Source organism: Opisthocomus hoazin, chromosome 1 (assembly GCF_030867145.1).
Source record: "Opisthocomus hoazin isolate bOpiHoa1 chromosome 1, bOpiHoa1.hap1, whole genome shotgun sequence".
Classification (NCBI taxonomy): domain Eukaryota; kingdom Metazoa; phylum Chordata; class Aves; order Opisthocomiformes; family Opisthocomidae; genus Opisthocomus; species Opisthocomus hoazin.
Genome location: NC_134414.1, coordinates 91355751 through 91375846, shown reverse-complemented (window position 1 = coordinate 91375846; position 20096 = coordinate 91355751). Strand labels below are relative to the sequence as shown.

Genomic DNA, 20096 nt, shown 5'->3' with positions numbered 1-20096 from the left:
CAAGCTTATGTATTCCATTCATCTACATATAGAATATGTTTGATATGATACCACAGTACCCCCCTATTCTCTTTCTGCTTGCCCTCTCTCAATCAGTGGACGATCAGACGTACTTTCTGGTTTTTAGCAGCACTGCAGTTCTGTGAAAAGATACTGCTGTTCATGGAAACTTCTCAGCCCCAGTTTTTCATGCATTATTCTTGAAGTTTAGGTCTTTTTTCAGGGTCTCTCTCCATATAAACATACAGCACCCTGCATAATTCGGCTTTGAGTTAGGCCTGTAGGTGTTACTGTAGCACGGTTAAGTTCAATTAGTAGCTAGAGCAGTAAGAACCCAGTTGGATCTGCAACTGTTGTTTTGCATTTTTTTCTCGGTATCAGTATCTGCTGCTTTGTAGTTACCAAAGGTGGATTTAACAGTAGGTCTCATAAATTTTGGAGGAGTTGTTGAAAGCTGAGTAAGCATTAATCAGTATCAGAATGGTAGATGTTAATGCTGTTTGACACACGTTCCTGTTTGCAGAGTGAAGATAGGCAAACTATCAGAATTTCTTACAACATCTTTTCATACGTATCTGAGCTTCCTGGATCCAGACTGTGATGTAAAACTGTTTGATGACCCTAATGAAGGCTGTAATAGTCCTGACAGTGAATATGGAGGCTATCCAGCAGACTTCTATGAAAAAGGTAGTGTTTTTTCACTTCAAATTGTTTTCTCTGACAAGTTCTATCAGCAGAGCCGGGGTTTGCCTACAATGTAGAGCCTCTTTTGTGCACACTTGACAGTTATTCAGGTTTCTCATGCATCAGTCTGAGGGCAGTACCTGCATAACTTAATCTGGAGAAGGAATTTTTGCATATTCTTCCTGTGTTCGTAGTATGGCATAGACCAGTAACTGCTGCACTGAAGCTGAGTCTGAAGAGTCGGCAGGTGGAAGTGTGTGTGGAAGAGGCTAGAGGGAGGAAGAGACTGCAAGGAGTCATAGAGAAGAGCTTGGGTGGAAGAGATGATAGTCAGAGAATCATTTAGGTTGGATAAGACCTTTAAAATCATCAAATCCAAACCGTGATCTGTGGACTACCAGCAAGTTGAAAACCCTTTTACTTTATTTCAAATGGAAAACCCACTTCTTAATGTAACTGTTTGCAAAATGTCAAAAACTGATTAATTTTTTTTTCTTGCTAATTTCTTTAGCTTAAAAATCTCTTGCTTATGATATGCTTGCATTTTTGTGTGCCTTTCTGTATAAGCAAGGATAGAGCGGTGCGTTTGAAAAAGAAAGCACTGGTAAACTATGATTTTAATAAGCCTTTTCTTTTATGTATGTCACGTTAGAAAACCAGGATGAGCTGGATCAGTATATAAATGAAGTCCTGCAGAGCACAGCACTGAAGTCATACCTGCCTCCGACTTCAAAGACTGCGAATCAACCACCTGTATTCAGTGCAAACCATTCCACAAAAGAGATACTGTCAATAATGGCCAAGACAAAGGGCTTGGAGGTTCCAGGTATTTGTCCCTATTATTTATTTAGTGATAGTAACAAAAAACCTGTTTGACGTGCTACAAGGGATAAGTTCAAGTATTTCAAAATTCTGCCCTTTGAAAAGAACTAGTGGCACAAGTTGGTTGTGGTTATCAAGAAATAAGAATGCGTCTGGAGCTGTTACTGTTGTGTTCCCACAGCATCCCTTGTCTTAGCATATACATAAATAACCTGCTATGAATCGTAACATTTAATCAAAGTTAATGTTATGAAAACTGCTACACCTTCACAGCTGGATAGGATTTTAGAACCTGAGTCAGGGAATTTAGTTTTTTTGTCTTTATACAAAGACAGACAAGATGTACTTTCTTATTTTAATGAAGTTGTGATGAAATGTTTCAATGCCAGAAGAACATGAGTACGCACATGTACTTTCTAAATTTGTAAGAACAGATGGAGTAGAGAAGGGGGACAGTATTCCTAATTGTGCTACATTTCTAATAGACTAATTGGAGGATTTACACCAAAATAATGCTTTGACTGAATTTGTAAATAGATTCCAACACATGCATTGTTCTATATGTAGGTATGTAGTACTCAATGCCCTGGCTAAGGGAGGGCTTCCCTTAGCTTTGGTGTAAATAAATAATTTCTAAGCTTTTTTGTTAGTCTTTTCTCCTGTTTTTCATGTGCCACGTAATCTGATCCTCTACTGAATTCAGCATACAAAGTCAGCAGAGCATTAGTCTGCATTTAGCTTATCATTTTAATCATGATATCAGTTAGACCATTTTCTCCACATACTGCCTGTTAAAATGTTTAAAACGCTTAGCAGGGTCAGGTCATTGGGCTGTAGGATTTCTGAGGCATGGGCTGTCATAAGAGGTATCACTTGATTGTGGAGCACCTGAGCCGTTGACATGCTGATCTCAGAAGCTCTGGGAGCAAGCCTGCAAAAGGAGGTAAGGTTCCGAATAGGAGCTTGTCTCTGAGTTCCACGCACAGCATCTCAGAAGTGTTGCCTCTGTATTTTGGCTCTTGCAGGTACTGCTGCTGCTTTTACCTAGTGTTGTTGCTTCATGTAGGCGTTTTCAATTTTCATGTTAGTGAAACGGACTGTTTTTGTTTTCCTTTTTCCGGTGGCTTTGGTTTCCAGCTGTGTCTATGTCTCTTCCCACTAAAGTTCTGAACACGCACCGGAAGTCCCTGAATCTTGTTGATAATCCCCATTTCTTTGATGCAAAGGTAAGCTGTGGGAATTTTTATGCTGTTTTGTGTTTTTGTGATGCAATACTGTGGCCTTTCCTGTGTTTCCCAGCCAAACTCTATGCTAGTTCTCATTTTTCTTCACAGACAAGCCATTCTGGAGGCACTGCATAGCTGCTCCCTTGTTTTGGAATTTATTTTTTGGCTGGGTGAAGTTTTTTTAGTTAAATAGACATTGTCAAGTGGAAAATTTTTACTTGTGTGTGCCAAACAGAAAGTGATATTTATTTTTAAAAGCCAAAGGGTTAAGTCATGATCTTCAGTTCTAACTGAACACGCAAATGGAAGGATGGAATGTTGATGGCCTTTAGAGACGTTCTTCAAGAAATGCTACTTATAGTAATGTTTGAGCAGGAGGGGAGCTTGTGAAAGGACAGGTGTCCTTAAGGCACCAGTCAAATCCCGCTACAAGGCATGGAGGTGGGGTTGTGCTGGGCACTTGTTTTGTCGTAGTATGCGTGACCTGCTGCTGAGAATGGTTACAAGAGGTTGTATACAGCCTCCTGAAGGATTCTACTCTACAGGCTTTCTTAGTGGAAGTGGTATTTTAGGACCATATAAATTGCTAAATATTTTATTAAACAAAACTTCTCTTTAGCTGAGAGCTCGCTACAGGATTGCAGCGTCTGATTAGTTAACATGTTAGTTTTGTAAGCTTGAAAAATTTATGATGGCAACATCAGCATTCTTAAAATGCCACATGTGTACAGGTTAGAGACAGAACTCAAAAAGCTCTAAATTATTTCAACTAGAAGTAGTATCTGTCTGCTTTTCTCTTTACAAGTAACTACAAGTAACAGGAAAAGCAAATAATTTGGTTTGCTTCTTTGATAAAATATTTCTTTGTTTTGTCCAAAAAATGGCTTACCTTGTTGATTGAACCAAAACTAGAGACAAAGTTCCATTCTGGGTGTTGTGTTTCCTGGGGTCGGTCTCCTTTTCGTGTGTGCAGTAGTCTGGCGAGAACTATGTGATGTGCCTGTATTTCAAGTGCAGAGTTATGTTGCAAGTCTGTTCTATTGTTCAGTGGGAAGTCACAGTTTGAATCTGATCTGCTACTTTTTTCAAGATGATTTCTTTGATTTTTTTCATCTGTCTTTGTTGTCAGGTCTGTGAAAATGTTTTGCACTTACCTAAAGATGCTCATGGTGATTTGGATTGCAGGAAGCTTGTTCAGCAGCTGAAGGAATGTCCAACACTCCATGATCAAGCAGATATCTTATATATCTTACATATACTAAAGTGAGTTGTCTGAGTACAAACTTCAACGTCTTTAAGTCTGGTCACAACTATCTGATTGTTCTTGTGCAAAAGCTTTCCACTGCTCAGGGTTGTGTTTTGAGGGAGAAGTTAAAATATTTTGTGCTTTTACAAGCATATTTTCAATTAGCTTGATTACATAAATTGGATACAAAGAATGCTAGTGCAAATTTCAGAGTTGATTGGTACGCAGTTGTGAATACATACAGGCTGCAAGGATCACAAGTGACATGCACAAATCTTTTCCATGAATGAGAACACAGCTTCCTGTATTTGTGGCACACGGTTAAGTTCACAAAGCTTTGGTGCGATATTTATACAAAAGAAGGGAAGTGGAGGGAAACTTGATCTTGTCATTTACCAACTAAAAGCAAAATGCAATTTTAAATAGTCACTGTTTTTCCCCTAATCCCTCTGCATGTTAACGTGCACCACTGGCAAAAACTCAGTGCTCTTCAAAACATTCTTGGAAATGCTCTGACCTCAGCTGCTGAGGTTAGTAAACAGCTGCTACTTAAATAGGTTTGATGGGAACAAAATACAAATACAAACCAATGGAATTATCTTCTGGAGCGCATTTATTGGGCTTTTTTTCCCTGTGCAGGAGAATACTGGTGGAACCTGGCAGGAAGTTTGCTTTGGATGCAAAGACAAGCATGTGTTAATCGCAGATGGTCTTCCTTACTGCTGCAAAGATTGTGGTTTTGTTTATTTTAGTCTTTGTCCTGTAAGGACCTCTTCTTTGATCTTCTTGATTTCCCAAGCAAAATGTTTAGCAGCCTCTCTTAAAGAGCAAAGGAAATCCTGAAAAAATACCTTTTTGTTTAACTACCTGCAACACCCTTAGTTTCCTGTTCTGGACTTGTTTCATCGTGAGGATCTCTGTTGGGCAGGCAGGTGGACTTCTGGTGAGAAGCCATAATGCAGTGAATTTCAAAACAAGGCGAGGAACAGAAATCTCCTTTGCTTTTTCAGTAATGACAAAAGCAGCGTGGAAGCTTAATTAATAGCTAAGGAAGAGGCAGGACCAAAAAGAGCGCCCTGAGGCATCTGAAAAAATGGGTGCAGTCTTCAGTAGTATTGAAGACATTGCTGAATGCTGCTCTGAAAAAGAACCGTGTGGAGTGTTCCTCCAGCAAACTGTCTGCGTGCATGCTCTATTTGAAGCCTGTGGGAAGTCCCTTGTGTGGTTGCTTTGGAGTCACAGGCTTGTGGCTAAGTGACTGCTCAAGTTAATATGAAAGTTCCTTGTCTCAGGTTTTGTCTACAAGTAAAGGTGAAGGCCTACATGTCGTTTGTACTTCCTAAGTCTGCCACCAAAATGAGCAATTTGGTCCAAATCAGGCTGCTTGTTGTGTGGTAAGGTTAAGCAGTGTAGTGTTTTATTTGATGAAAATTACTTTCTGTCACTTTTCTGACAGAGGCGCTGACTGGGACACACAGCTGGATGGACAGTACGGCGTCACTGTTCATTGCCTACTCAACGAGCTCTACAGAAAAGCAGGCCTCAATCAAGAGTGGGGCTTGATCCGTTATATTTCTGGTATACTCAAGAAGAGAGTGGAAGTCCTGGCTGAGGTATGAAATATAAAGAATGCTGGTTGAGTTTCCTGCCTGCAAACAAGAGATAAAACCACCAGTTTGCCAGTGGGGCTTGTGTTTGCCACCTTCTGGTCTTACTTCACATGTGAACGTTGGCTGCTTTTCTGATCTAAAAACTTATTGCAACATCTTTACCTTTCATCTGTACTGTGGACTGTGCTAATGTTGGCATGGACTGAGAAGCATAGAATGATTTGGTTTGGGGACCTTAAAGATCAAGTAGTTCCAACCCACCTGTTATGGGCAGGGACACCTTCTACTTGACCAGGTTGCTCAAAGCCCCGTCTAACTTGGGCTTGAACACTGTCAGGGAGGAGGGGGCATCCACAGCCTCTGGGCAACCTGCTCCAGTGCCTCACCACCCTCACAGTAAAGAATTTCTTTCTTCTGTCTAATCTAAATCTCCCCTCTTTCAGTCTAAAGCCATTACCCCTTGTCCTATCACTACATGTCCTTGTAAAAACTCGCTCTCCAGCTTTCTTGTAGGCCCTCTTCAGGACAGCTGCAAGAAGGTCTCCCTGGAGCATTCTCTTCTCCAGGCTGAACAGCCCCAACTCTCTCAGCCTTTCCTCATAGGAGAGGTGTTCCAGTGCTCTGATCATTTTGTGGCCCTCCTCTGGACCCACTCCAACAGGTCACAGAATCGCAGAATGTTTGGGGTTGGAAGGGACCTCTGTGGGTCATCTAGTCCAACCCTCCTGCTGAAGCAGGGTCACCTACAGCAGGCTGCACAGGACCTTGTCCAGGCGGGTCCTGAATTATCTCCAGAAAGGGAGACTCCACAGCCTCCCTGGGCAGCCTGTTCCAGTGCTCCATCACCCTCAGAGGGAAGAAGTTCTTCCTCATGTTCAGACAGAACTTCCTATGCTTCAGTTTGCGCCCATTGCCCCTTGTCCTGTCACTGGGCACCACTGAAAAGAGTTTGGCCCCATCCTCCTGACACCCGCCCTTGAGATATTTGTAAGCATTTATTAGGTCCTCCCTCAGCCTTCTCTTCTTCAGGCTGAACAAGCCCAGCTCCCTCAGCCTCTCCTTGTAGGAGAGATGGTCCAGTCCCCTCATCATCCTCGTAGCCCTCCGCTGGACACTCTCCAGCAGCTCCTCATCTTTCTTGAACTGGGGAGCCCAGAACTGGACACAGTACTCCAGATGGGGCCTCAGTAGGGCAGTGTAGAAGGGAAGGAGAACCTCCCTCGACCTGCTGGCCACACTCCTCCTAATGCATCCCAGGATCCCATTGGCTTTCTTGGCAGCCAGGGCACACTGCTGGCTCATGGTCAACCTGTCGTCCACCAGGACACCCAGGTCCCTCTCCACAGAGCTGCTCTCCAGGTCCATGTCTTTCCTGTCCTGGGGGCTCCAGAGCTGGATGCAGGACTCCAGGTGGGGTTTCATCAGAGCAGAGCAGAGGGGCAGAATCACCTCCCTCAACCTGCTGGCCACGCTGCTGGGGATGCAGCCCAGGATACAGTTGGCCTTCTGGGCTGCGAGCGCACATTGTGGGGTCATGTTGAGTTTCTTGTCAACCGACACTCCCAAGTCCTTCTCCTCAGGGCTGCTCTCAATCCATTCATTCAGAAGGACACACAGTAAATGATTGTGAAGGCTTCATTTCGTCTTTGTTAATCAGAGAAGCTTAATCATGTGCTTTAAAAGCTGTAGTTGTCATTGCTAACTGGCTGTTGCTGTTGTGGCAACATAAACACTTGTGGAGCACCAGTATGTCATGGTGCTAGAAATGATGCTAAAACATGACCTGGTGATACCCATCCCATTGGGTAGACAGTCTGCTATGTGAGTGTATGTGGATGTACGGAGGCATTAAAATATCTGCGGCTAATGGTAACAAGAAAGATCCCCTGTAAGGGTACGGATTTTATTTTGCACATTACAAAAATGTTTCCTGTCAAATACTCTATTAAGGATTTGCTTAATTTCCTACTTATACCTGCCTGTTTCTGTAGAGCTCTTGCTCTCATTCCTGGCCTTTTTCAAAGCTTTGACTGTCACGTCTAGGATCCCCTATTTTAGTGACAGTCATATCTGCAGGGAGCAATTTGTGACGATTGCCCTGCGTGGTGCTTCATTAAGCCCAGCCTTTTCCATCCTCAAGACGTGACAGACGAGCAGTACAGGCATGCTCACAGAAAGCCATGCATGTTAAGTTACGAAAATAGTGACAGTGAATTGGGCTGGAAGAGAGTAGAGATGATCTGTTTTGTTCCACATTAAGGGAGGGAAAATAGACTTTAAAAAATCAGATCAACATTGCTCTGTGAGGTCTTTGATTCAGGATGCTAAAGCAGGTAAACTGAACACCCACTTCTGAAGGAGGTCGATAGAAAAGAGTAAAACACTGGAGGAAGCACCAATTTCAGAGTGTATCAGGGTGGCTAATTCAGGAATGTGATGTCGTATGTTCTGTGTTTGTATTTTTTTAAAGAGATATATTTATTTAAGATACTTTTTTAAGAGATACATTAATACACTAAGTTTTTCATTGATTCAAAATGGGTTTTGTCTTAAATAAAGAACAAACATTTATCTCATAATAAAGGATAAAGTCCTTTATTGATCTGCCAGCCTCACTGGATTCCCTAATCATTATGTTGCTGATTTCGCAGAGCAGGGAAGCAGGCTTTCAGCCTGGGCAGACTTTCATAGCCCTGATGACCTCAGGGGATCTTTGGCAGCTAAACACCATTCTGCTGAATCTACGTTTGGTAAATAATAGAAATGCATGTTAAAATTGCTAAAGAAATGCTTCATTTGAGGGAATTAAAAGCTGTATCACTTCCATGTCACTCAGAGAAAGGTCTCGTGCTTTCTGTCGCATTCTGATAGGCATGCACAGACCTGCTGTCACACCAGAAGCAACTCACAGTGGGCCTGCCGCCAGAACCACGCGAGAAAATCATTACCACGTAAGTTGAAGCGCTGCCTTGGTTACAGAAGCAGCCTGCCCTGCAGCTTCCTGCCGGTACCGTTCTGCTGCTGTCATCTTGTTTTAAAACTTACTGCTCACCTTCAGAAGGAATTGCAGCCACCTGGGCAGAATCGTAGGCAAACTTTGCAGTGCAAAGACGTTTCTGGGTGACTTGGTTCTGGCGCTGGTTTGAGAGGTTAATAGCAGGTGCCCGAGTCACTACTAACTGTGGTTTGCCTTCTTGCAGCCCACTGCCACCTGAGGAGCTCACAGATCTTATTTATGAAGCGAGCGGCCAAGACATCAGTCTTGCTGTGCTGACACAGGTATGCAGCATGTGTAAAATGGGTTCTTCCAGCTGTGCCCAGTGTTGCACCAGTGTTTGCTCTGTGGCTGGGGGAGCCGAGGTGACCCACTCTCAGTGGGTACCCTTATGGATTTGTCGTTACAGGAAATAATTATGTACTTGGCGATGCACGTCCGGTCGCAGCCTAGTCTTTTTGTGGAGATGCTCAGGCTCCGCATTGGTCTGATAATTCAGGTGATGGCCACTGAGCTGGCTCGGAGTCTGAAATGCTCAGGTAAGAGCAATTTTATCATAAATGTACTTATGGCGTTGTTTCTGCTTCACTTCGGTGGTTGATTTGTCATTTATGTGTGTTAAATCCCTGTATTAATTTCGTCATTCTTCATGCACAGTTATAAACTTTGAAATAATTTCTCACATTGACTGAATGAAAGATTCCTGCCCCCACTGCCCCATGCCCCAGTTCAAACTATTCAAACTGAAGTGGATATTAAATACTTAAGTCCCCTGACTTTCAGTAAGTGTTTACAGTCCAGGTCATCAAATTGCACCCATGTGTGTATTTAGGGACCTAATGCTGCTAATGTCAATGAGAATTAGGACCCTAGGTGTATTCTGAATAGATGAGCCATAATTCATAGTTCTGGTAGTTTTTATTCAAAGTGACTTCGATCTTCTTCCTTTTATGTGTCAACCTTCTCCTCTGGAGTGTGCTTAATTCAAAAATATTTGCTGTTTAGATTTCAACTGTAGTGGTGTTATTTTGCCAGGAGGTCAGTAAAAAAATTCTTACAGGACCCCAAGATGTTGCATATAAATAAAATACATATAGTAAAACAAGAATTAAGTAACAAAAAAGTGGTTCAAGGTGAAAATATTTTAAAACTTATTTTGGAAAAGTGAAACCAGAGAGGAATCATGATCTGAAAAATCACTGAAGAATTTTCCACGTCAGTGGAATTTAGAGGGTTCAGAAGTCTTAAGAAGGAGCAGTCATGAAAAGTAATCAAGTTAATGTGATGAATACATAGTCAAATGCTGACACTTAGGAGCATGATCTGGACCATACTTTTGTGGTTTGGCTCTTGCTAGCATTTCTAATGCCCTAGCACACTCCAAAGAGGATGACTTTGTGGAGGTACATTTTCTGGTTCCCTCTGGTTTCGTCCCTCCTGGAGTGAAGTGGGGGTCCCTGGTAGTTGGTCAGATGGAGCCCGCATTGGGCGCTGCCGCTCTCTGACCAACTTGAATGGCTGCCACTGGGGAGTGGCGGGTTTCTGCCTCAGGAGAAGCTGACAAAATGAACCAAGTAATTTTCCGGGATAGTTCTGTTTCTGTATGAAGAGTGCACAGAAAGCCCTCTTTACTCCAAAGCTGTATCTGAATAGCGGAAGCTGCTTTATTCACAGTGCAAAGCCTCTCTCTCCTGGGGGGCTTTTTGTTATTCCTTAGCTTTAAACACCAGCTGCTTTGTACTCTGCCGTCAGCTTCATGGCTGCTTTTCCATGTCTTCCTATGGGAGGTTTGTCTGTGCACACACGTGTGCTCATGTGTATGTGGTGCTTTTTCTCTCCCTCACTTACAAGCGTCCTTTAGTCAAATAAAACGCAAGCCTTCCACATGCATGCATTTCTTTGTGGGATAACTCCGGCTCTGTAATTTAAATCTGCGTGTCATCTGCTGTTGGGAGATGGCTGTAAGGCTTTTCCAAGCGAGCTTGCTCTGCAAAGGGGCAACTGCTTTCTCATCATCAGCTTCGGTGAGATTTCACACAAGGCACAGCATACTAGTTACTAATGCAGACAGAATTATTTCCATGCAGTGTTTGTTGTTTAGTCTTGAAATGTATTTTCTTTGAAATTTGACTCTACATATGAATTTTTTTAAAGGAAGTGCTAGCCACAAGGGAAATGTGACTGAATTTAATTCAGTCAGCAGTTCACCTAGGAAAACAACCTATGAAGCGACCTATAGTGATGTTTGTCTTTGGCTTTCTTTTTGTTTTAACTAGGTGAAGAAGCTTCAGAGAGTTTGATGAATCTTAGTCCCTTTGATATGAAAAATCTCCTACACCATATTCTCAGTGGAAAAGAGTTTGGTGTGGAAAGAAGCTGTAAGTTGTCCACTTGGGTACTTGTGTGTGTTAAGTGAGAACTATAAATACGAAGTTAGATTGTCTTCTAAGTAGGAATCTACTCTCTTGGCACATAAAATAGAGGTATAGGTTATGTATTAATCGTGGGTGGCCAGTACCTGTGTATGTCTGCCGTGGAATAAACAGAACACATATGGTGGAACCTGTCCTGCACTGAAATAAGGTTCTGTCAAGTTTTCAGTGGTATGAAAGCAAACTTTTGTAATGAAGACATTTTCTGTGACCAGAATGAAGACCGTAAAACAGGCATATCTAACGTGCCTTCAAGGAGCATCAGCTGCTGATGCCCAGGTATTCCCAGCTGGCACTTTAGCTGTCTCCCAGCTTCATTCTTAAGCCCTCACAGACACATTGCAACTCTGATGTCTTTTGAAGCTAGGATTGCTAAGTGGCCTGGAAAAATCAAGTCCCAATATCCAAGTGTGGATCTAGGCCCCTGACTTGATGCAATCAGGTTTCAACTATTGACGTGATTTGAAAGGATGCTGTCACCAAGAGCATTGTACGCTTTTGAAAGGACATGCTTTTGTCTTTAACTTTGAGATAAAATTTCATCTGTTTTTCTGCCCCCTAGAATTTTTAAAATGTCCACTTGCTTCTTTTAGGGCGACCTGTAGATTCCTCTTCGTCTAGCCCTGCAATTTCTATTCGTGAAATGGGGCATTCTGGAGCAACCAAAACAGAAAGAAGTGGTATTTCTAAATTGAAGAGTGAGATGAAGCAGGTGAGGTTTTTTCCATAAATGCTTATCAGAAAATGCAGCTGTTCTGGTACTGTGTTATGTTAGACTTTTATGGGTTAATTTTAGGGCACCATTTTTAAATCGAATCTTGGTAAATGACAGAAATTGCCAAAGATCCATTGATTTAAAGCTGATCACTGAATAGAAAGCAGTAAAGGGATGTTTCCTCCAAAAATGTTCTTCCTTTTTTGTTCTTGTTTCACATACTGAGTATAGAAGAACCTAAACTCTAATGCATTCATGGCATCAACTTTAAAACAGCTCTTTAATCGTCCTTAGCTAAGGAAAGGTCAAATGTACAAAGTGAAGCTTTCATGCAAACAGTGTTCATGTTTACACTCTGCACAAGTTGCTAGTGTGGTCCACGTGCCTTTTGGAAAAGAAATCTTGGCGTGTTTTCTTCCTGTTTTATTTCTTCAGGAATGGAGGATGATTAGTGCTAAAATATATATATATTTAAGTACACAGCAACTGAGCATATGGAGAAAGATCATAGAAAATGCCTCCAAAATATTCTGAACGAATGTGACTGATCGTTTTGTTATGAATGTTTTTGCTTTCTCTTTTTTTAAGGTTTCTATTAGTAATCATCTTTTGCTCTAGATAAGTAGGAAGATAGTGATCAAGTAAAGTACACTTGTAAGAATGAATAGGTTCATATTGTTCAGTCTGGATTGTTCAGCCTGGAGAGGAGAAGGCTCCAGGGAGACCTTATTGTGGTCTTTCAGTATACAAAGGGGGCTTATAAGAAAGGCAGAGAGAGACCGCTTGCCAGGGTCTGTAACTGCAGGACAAGGGGCAGTGGATTTAAAGTGAAAGAGAGTAGATTTGGATTGGACGTAAGGAAGAAGTTCTTTCCTATGAGGGAAGTGAGGCACTGGAGCAGGCTGCCCACATAAGCTGTGGATGCCCCCTCCCTGGAAGTCTTCAAGGCCAGTTTGGACAGGGCTTTGAGCAACCTGGTTGAGTGGAAGGTGTCCCTGCCCATGGCAGGGGGGTTGAAACTAGGTGATCTTGAAAGGTCTCTTCCAACAAAAACCATGCTGTGGTTCTGTATTAGAAGCATATTTTAAAAAGACTCTGTCTTCTGAGAGATTATCAAGCCTGATTCATTTAATCTGAGGCCATGTCATGGTTTAACCCCAGCCGGCAACTAGGAGCACGCAGCTGCTCACTCAGTTCTCTCCCCTGCAGTGGGACGGGGAGGAGAATGAAGAAGAAAAAAGGTAGAACTCCTGGTTGAGATAAAGACAGTTTAATAGGAAAGCAAAGGAAGAGGTGATAACTGACAGAAATAGTAGTATACACAAAACAAGCGATGCACAGTGCAGTTGCTCACCACCTGATGAACAGTACCCATCCCGTCCCTGAGCAGCGATCGCTGCCTCCCGGCCATCTCCCCCAGCTTCTATACTGAGCATGACGCCATACGGTATGGAATACCCTTTGGTCAGCTGGGTCAGCTCTCCCGGCTGTGTCCCCTCCCAGTTTCTCGTGCGTCTGGTCAAGCGTGAGAAGCTGAAAAGCCCTTGATTACTCAGCAACAACCAAAAACATCAATTGTGGCATCAACATTATTTTCATGCCAAATCCAAAACACAGTACTACACCAGCTACCAGGAACAAAATCAACTCTATCCCAGCTGAGACCAGGACAGGCCAGCTCTATGAGTTTCTGGGAGGAAGTGTGTGAGATTTTCCTTCGATGGTATGAAGCTGATTTGCTCTATAAGCCTTCAGAAAGGAGCGGCACTTCTGCGTGGTTGGAGCATTTGATGGTGACAGTAAGGATCCACTAACGATCCTTCGTGGGATGCGATGAGGCGGGGAAGCAGAGGCACCGGTGAAACGTGCAGTGTCCGTCCCACGGGACCTGGTCGCCACGCATGAGCATGGTTGTGGTGCAGCTGTGGTTGCGAGGGTGCTGCTGGCTGCTTTCCGCCGGCCCCAAAGTGACCTTGGGGGTTCAGCCCGAGCAGGGTTTACGGCCTGGTTTCGAGGCCTTTCCAGAGGGAAGAGGTAGACTGGGCACTGGGTGGCAGTATTATTTTGTTGCAAATGCAGAGCTGGGCCTGAGCTGAAATGCCTGGAGGTTTGCTGAGGTTGGAAAGGGGCTTCCTGCGTTGCTTTTCATTAGATGGAAACCGGCTGTTTGGCACAGAGGAGGAACTGGCTGTTTTTATTTTTGTTCTCTCCACCTTTCCACTCATGCTGTTTCCTTCCACGTCGCACTGCATTCTCTGAATAATTCACTAGGTACTCATTTAATGTTATTTTGACAGAGGAAAATGAACTTTGTGTTGCAAGCAACGTTTCAAGTGCTTGCACTAACATCTCTCTGCACCAGAGCTCGGGTGCTGCGTGACTGCAGCTGTCTCGTTTGCTGCTGTTGTTTCCTGAGTCAGAAAGGCAAGCCTTTGCCTGGGTCTGAACCCTTAGCGCATAATTAGGAGGCATGGCATGGGGTGGACAGTTACAGAGAAGTGCTGCAAGTCTGGGGTGCTGCGTCCACATTCCAGCAATAATTTTGCCTCTCAGCTGTTCGTTTGGCGCTGCCTGCCCAGTCGGCAGCCGCAGACTTTCTGCAGCAAGATGACCTGCTCGTGCAAAGAGAAGCTGCTGACATTGCAAATGAATGGGGAATGGAAGTGGCGAGCTTGGGGTTATGGTTTGTTTTTTTTTTTTTTGAGGGAAGCTTTTGCATGCATCTTAAACTGCGGTGGTTTGTGTTGGCCATGCCTGGAGCTCGGTGGGCGGCATGGGCAGCTTGTGGCTGCACCACGGCGAAGCTGGCTCCTGGCATGGTGGGCTCTGCCTCGTGGGGACCTTGGGGATCGGCCACCACTGCCCTGCAGTCAGCTGAAGGGCAGCACTGCAAAGGGCTGGAACAAATTGGAGTGCCTGAGCTGCTTCTTTGTTCCTTGTCTCTGCACAGATGGGTTACTTAACCTTGTTTGTGTCCTGTTCTGTCATGGCTGACATGTTGGTGTCTGGTTTTGTTTTGTAGTTCTTTCATGAGGGCCACTCCATGTCCAGCAGCATGTTCACTTCCACGGTAAAACACCGTCTGCAGCTCTGCATCTGCTCTTCACCCTGTGTGTGTGTGTGTGCGTGCAAGGGTCTTAGCTCTAGACACCTCCTGTGATTTCTGCGTAAAAACTTGTTTTAAACCCTACCTCTTTGTCTTACTCGTCTTCACTGGGAACTAATTCTCATTAGTAATCTTTTAATAGAAGCTGAGTCTCGCATTTAGAACCACTTAGTTCTTCTGAAGCTTAAGCAGGTGTAGCAGATAAAGCAGTATAGCAGATTGAGCTACTTGATAGTGGATTATGTTGCAGGTGTCATCAGTATTTGGAAGTCATGTAGCATTGATAAATGCTGGCAGTCTGTGGACAGTAAGGAACCCAGAATAGCCTCATGTTGCTGAGGCAGGGGTTCTGTGGGCATGGGTATCTCCTCAGGCAGTCATCTTCTTTCAAGGCAGAGAGCTGTAGCTCTTCTTAAGCTCTCACTGTTAAAAGGGGAGATAATTGTTTAAATACTTGACCAACAGACACCTTAACAATATAAACGAAGCCTGAGGCTCCAAATCTGTCATGAAGAGATGGAAAGTTTGCAGCTACGTGTGCACTTCGAACTGGTGTTTGTGATCCGTGGTTCTGCGCATCTGCAGCCCCGCTGTCGATGGCACACCTCCCGTGTGTCCCCAGCACACCACTGCAGAGCACCGTGGGCCCTGTGCCCTGGCCTGATGACTGCTGGGTCGCTGTCGCCTCTCTCCCCACGCACCAGTGCAGAAACGCAGGCTGCAGCTGTGCGCCGGATTCAAGCGCGCAGGGCTGTTCAGTGAGGTCTTTGCCTCTCTGAACCACCCGAGTAGCCAGATTAATCGATGTGTATGCAGGTGGATTTCTGTGCTTTGGCAGCGACCCTTCTGCGGACCTCCTGCATCCCCTCGCTCCGTGCAGCAGCGGGGACGAAGCTCTGCCTGCCCCAGGCAGTGAGCAGTGGAAGGGAATAGCAAGCATCAAAACATCAAGGGAACGCCACCTGGGCCTCACTGACACCAGTGGCAGTGGAAATTGACTGTTCCCATTCGCTGGTCTTTTTGCAGAGCTTGGCTGTGTAGAATCAGTGAGCCACCCTTTGCAAAAATAAGGTCTTATTTTCCTCCTTCCCCAGTACTTTGCTCAGGCAGTTCCTTACTCAGAGATGATGGGATTTGAGATGGGGCCGTCAGTGAAGTCCCTTCTGGGCTGAAAGTAGTAAGTGTGCAAAAAGCAATGAGGAAACAAAGAGCACAGTCTCTGGAAGTGCAAAGAGTGGGCAGACTGCATGTGTGGAAATAAGAACAAGAATTTGGTGGTAGTGCCACGACTTTGAAGATGATTTGCTGACTAATCAAGACTAATTAAGTCTCCAAGTCTGGTAGCGTAAAATAATAGAGCAATAGTGACACTAAAGAAAACAAGACTGATACTTACAGAGAGGAGGCAAGCACCATGACTACATGACCTCATTAAGTCAGTTTTTAATCGACTTACTTTAATGGAGGTTTTTGTATGGAGGACCTCTTTTGCTGGACTCGTGAACCATCTGGTTCTGTGACAACACTGAGCCCAAGGTCTGAGTCAGACCTACCTGCAAATCCCACCATCTTGCACACCGGTGACACTGCCCTGGCAGCCAGCTCATGCTTGTTAAAGTAGCCTTGCCTTGTGTTGAACCAAGCAGTGAAGTTTACTGGGTTATATGCCCTGTTGAACTGCTTGCCTGTTTTGTTGAGAAAAGATTGAAGTACTGGAGAAGTGAAGCAAGTTGTGAAGGGGGGAGAAAGGGATCAGTCCAGCTCCATCGTCTCGCATGATGTCGTGGCCTGTATTTTTTCCCCTCAATCTGAGGTAGCATTGTAGCAGAACAACATATTTGCCAGGAATAGCACTCGGGGTGTTAGAAAGCAACTAACCAAGGCTTCAATGTTTCTTACAGAAGGGCAGTACTCCATCGTCTCCCACCAGCATTTCTCCTCCTGGCTCCAGTGGACACACAAGCTGGGGTGACCGAAAAGGGCAGTGGCTGCGCAGAAGGAGGCTTGATGGTGCTATTAACAGAGTTCCCGTTGGCTTTTATGAGAAAGTGTGGAAAATCCTTCAGAAGGTATGTTGGCAGCTGTGGAGGGCAGGCAGCAAGCAAGCTGTGCGGTGACGCGGGGAGGCGGCGGTGCAGAGGCGGCGTGTTGCCGGGGTTGAAGTTGGTCTTCTGCTGGAGTACCGGTGGAAACTAGAGTGGTCAGCAAAGTGCATCTCTTCAATGTAAAAGGGCTCCCTTAACACAAGTTCACATGTTTGTTTGGAAGCATCTTTTGCTCTGAAACCACCCGTGCTGAGTTTCAGCTGAACGCTTCTGTTGCTCTGCTGGCTGTTTTGCATCGCCCATGGCGTAATGCCGGTTGTGGTCAGTGCCGCTGCGCAACGCAGTAGGGTTTGTGTGCTCCGGTTCAGAAAGGCTGCGAGGAGCCAAGTAGGAAACTGCACTGACTCTTCCAAAATGTCTCGAGGTCTCTTGATGGCCCTTCTGAGCTGTGTAGCATTCTTAACATTTTTTTGTTTGTTTTGAAGTGACAAGTAAGTCCTTGGAGATCAGGGGTATGGAAATGTGTGTCTCTAGGGAAGAGGAGAGGGCAGTTACGAATTTTTCCTCATTTGAAAGTGATCGTGCACCTGTTCTTCTGCTTTGTACGAAGGCCAGAATTCGGCATCTCGCAGTACCGAGCTGTTCATCCCCAGCTCAGGTTCATTTTGGCTGTCCTTCTAAAATGACTTACGCCGAAGCTGTTAGTGTTGATGGCAGCCAAGACGAGTCATATATGACCCTGTAGCTACTTACTAACGGGATCTTTCAGCAGAGCGAGCATCACTTCTGTCCTGAACTAAAGTGATAGCTGGGAGTACTGGAATGGTTTTCTGGCTATTAAAATCAGTTGTGCTAATTTGTCTTCAGCATTTCATTCTTAAACTCTCTTTGGACTATTCATAAACGCTCTCTCTTCTTCTTGGTGCGTTTTTGTACCTCGGGTACCCAGATGTGTCATTCCTTAGCCTGCCTTCTCACCGTTTAGGTTTTGTTCACTCTCTTCTTGTATAGCACTTGGTATTTCTGACACCACCTCTCCTCCACTGTTGATGGCCCATGTCCAAGCACCACAACATGTTGACATCCTTGAGTTGTGGTGCCCTGGATTTGAAGCACTTAACTGAATGTTGTTTTAGTGAAGATGAAAAATAAATGTTCTCACTTTAGCGGTCTGTTGTCATGCTTTTGTGTTATCTTTTATTTCTACATCCTGTTCCACAGAATGTTCTCATTGATTTGTTTTCCCCCTTTGTGCACTTCGTGCTGTAGTGGCTCTCTTAATTACTTGCCTCCCCTTCAGTAGCTGGAGTGGAACAGAGCACGCTCTATGCATGTCGTGTCCGGCTGTTTCTAACATTTGCCATAACAACTTCTTCAGCAAAGGTGAAATAATATTTTTAACAGCTTTTATTGTTGTTTAGGGGGGTTTTTTGTGTTTTTTTTTTTTTTTTTTAACTGGGGGTTGTTAGATATCACCTGGTATCAGAGAACACTCGGATTTACTCACAAGAACTGTAATTTCTGTTTGTTGTTGAAATGTTGTTTCAGTGCCATGGTCTGTCCATTGATGGGTACGTCCTTCCCTCTTCAACCACCAGAGAGGTACAGTAAAATGCCAACGATTTTCTAGCCCCATGACTGAACGTTTGGTTTGACAGCGTAAGATGCAGCGGGGCTGCTGTTGCCGATCTGTGGTTTTGAGAAGGTTAGAAGATCTGGGCCTTCCATCCAGCACTTCTGCCAGCTTCCCCGGGGCTGTGGGGGTGCGTTGCTGCCAGGCAGGTCTGGGAGCAGGTTTGTGGCAGGTCTTCCCCTTCGCAGAGCCTGCCCTCGGCACGCCTTCGCTGATGCCGTGCGCCCGCGGAGCAGCGCTGGAAGGAGGGTAGCTGACGGCAGTCCTGCGTGCGGGGTGAGGGGAGAGCGCAGCCTTGCTGGAATAAAGGTGGCAGGTTGCTTGCCACAGTTGTGTTTTTTTGGTTTTTTTTTTTTAATATGCTGCAACAGCAGCCAGCGTATTTTGGCATCGCAGTCTCAAAGGTAAATACCCTTTAGGGATGATTGTTGCTAACCAAAGCTTTGACTCTTTAAATCCATAACCTTTCCTTGCATTGTTTTTTTCTGTAGTTGGATTGCTACTCTGTCTTTAGGCGCTCTGGCAAGTTTTGAATTCACATCTATAAACCAAACTCTCGTGAACAGTAATCCATCTGCGAGAGAGAGGTGCTTCTGTGCCTGAGATTGTTTTTCTGTCTCGTTCCCTCAGATTTATCTCTGGCTTCCTTCTCTTCTGAAGGACGGTGGTAACAGCTGAAAAGAGGAGCTGGAATTTTCTGGCAAATTTACACCTTTTTTTTTCGGGATGGAGAGCTTTATTTATCTCTATTGTGCAGATAAATAGGCTTATATTTTTAGCCTGTCAGAGCTAGACAGTATCTAATTTTGCTGTTTAAAGGAATCAAATGAAATAAGCACAAACCTCCTTAGGCAGCAGCCTTTCACGTAACATCCATAGAGCTATGCCAGCGCAAATGGGGCTGCTCTGCAAACGACGTAGCTGTATCTCCGTGTGGAAAAGCATTCGCTCTGCGCAGGTGGTTATTTTTAAAACTCGACAGTAATTTTGGCTTTGCAACTAACCTGTGATGCCAGAAAGAGACAAGGCAGAGTCCGTGAGACCGCAGCATGGGAAGTGAAGAGTTAATTTGCCAGCGAAGCATCAGCAGCCCTGTATGTAACTAAAGCGAGTGTGTGTGTGTGTGTGTGTGATGGGTTGCCTTGTGTAACTGTTTTCAGGATCAGGGCTTCGCAGCACAAAAAGTTTCTGTAAGTGCTAAAGCCAAACAAACAGCTTCTTCGTTTCAGTCAGTCTGCTCCGCATGCGGAGAGGAGCCTGTCTAATGTTTGAGTGCTTGCGGGCTGTGGGGAGCTAGTCTTTTGGACTTGTCTGTTTTTCTTTCTGTTTCCACTCAAACTTGCCAGATGACCCCGTGTGAGATCAAGTTTGCTGTGCACGTGGAGTCGGTGCTGAACCACGTCCCCCAGCCTGAGTACCGGCAGCTCTTGGTGGAAGCTATTCTCGTTCTCACGTTCCTCTCCGACATCGAGGTGAACAGCATCGGGGGCATCATCCACATGGATCGGATCGTGCACATGGCCAATGACCTGTTTCTGCAGGAGCTGGTGAGTTCAAAGGGCAGTGGTGGGAAGCCTCCGCA

The 20096-nt window shown here is 44.6% G+C and overlaps 1 protein-coding gene across 3 annotated transcripts in view; it reads left to right on the top strand.

The window, feature by feature from the left end:
• PHKA2 (phosphorylase kinase regulatory subunit alpha 2) overlaps positions 1-20096 on the top strand; it is a 52287-nt gene that overhangs the window by 23907 nt on the left and 8284 nt on the right. For 2 of the 3 annotated variants that reach the window (XM_075429094.1, XM_075429091.1), the window contains 14 exons: positions 524-687; positions 1337-1510; positions 2644-2732; positions 3862-3995; positions 5435-5591; positions 8460-8539; positions 8789-8867; positions 8993-9122; positions 10860-10961; positions 11609-11727; positions 14753-14800; positions 16738-16905; positions 18430-18483; positions 19861-20061. In XM_075429094.1, coding sequence (XP_075285209.1) covers positions 524-687; positions 1337-1510; positions 2644-2732; positions 3862-3995; positions 5435-5591; positions 8460-8539; positions 8789-8867; positions 8993-9122; positions 10860-10961; positions 11609-11727; positions 14753-14800; positions 16738-16905; positions 18430-18483; positions 19861-20061 — 1699 coding nt within the window. The remainder of the gene's footprint in view (positions 1-523; positions 688-1336; positions 1511-2643; positions 2733-3861; positions 3996-5434; positions 5592-8459; positions 8540-8788; positions 8868-8992; positions 9123-10859; positions 10962-11608; positions 11728-14752; positions 14801-16737; positions 16906-18429; positions 18484-19860; positions 20062-20096) is intronic. The other variant, XM_075429092.1, reaches the window with a different exon arrangement.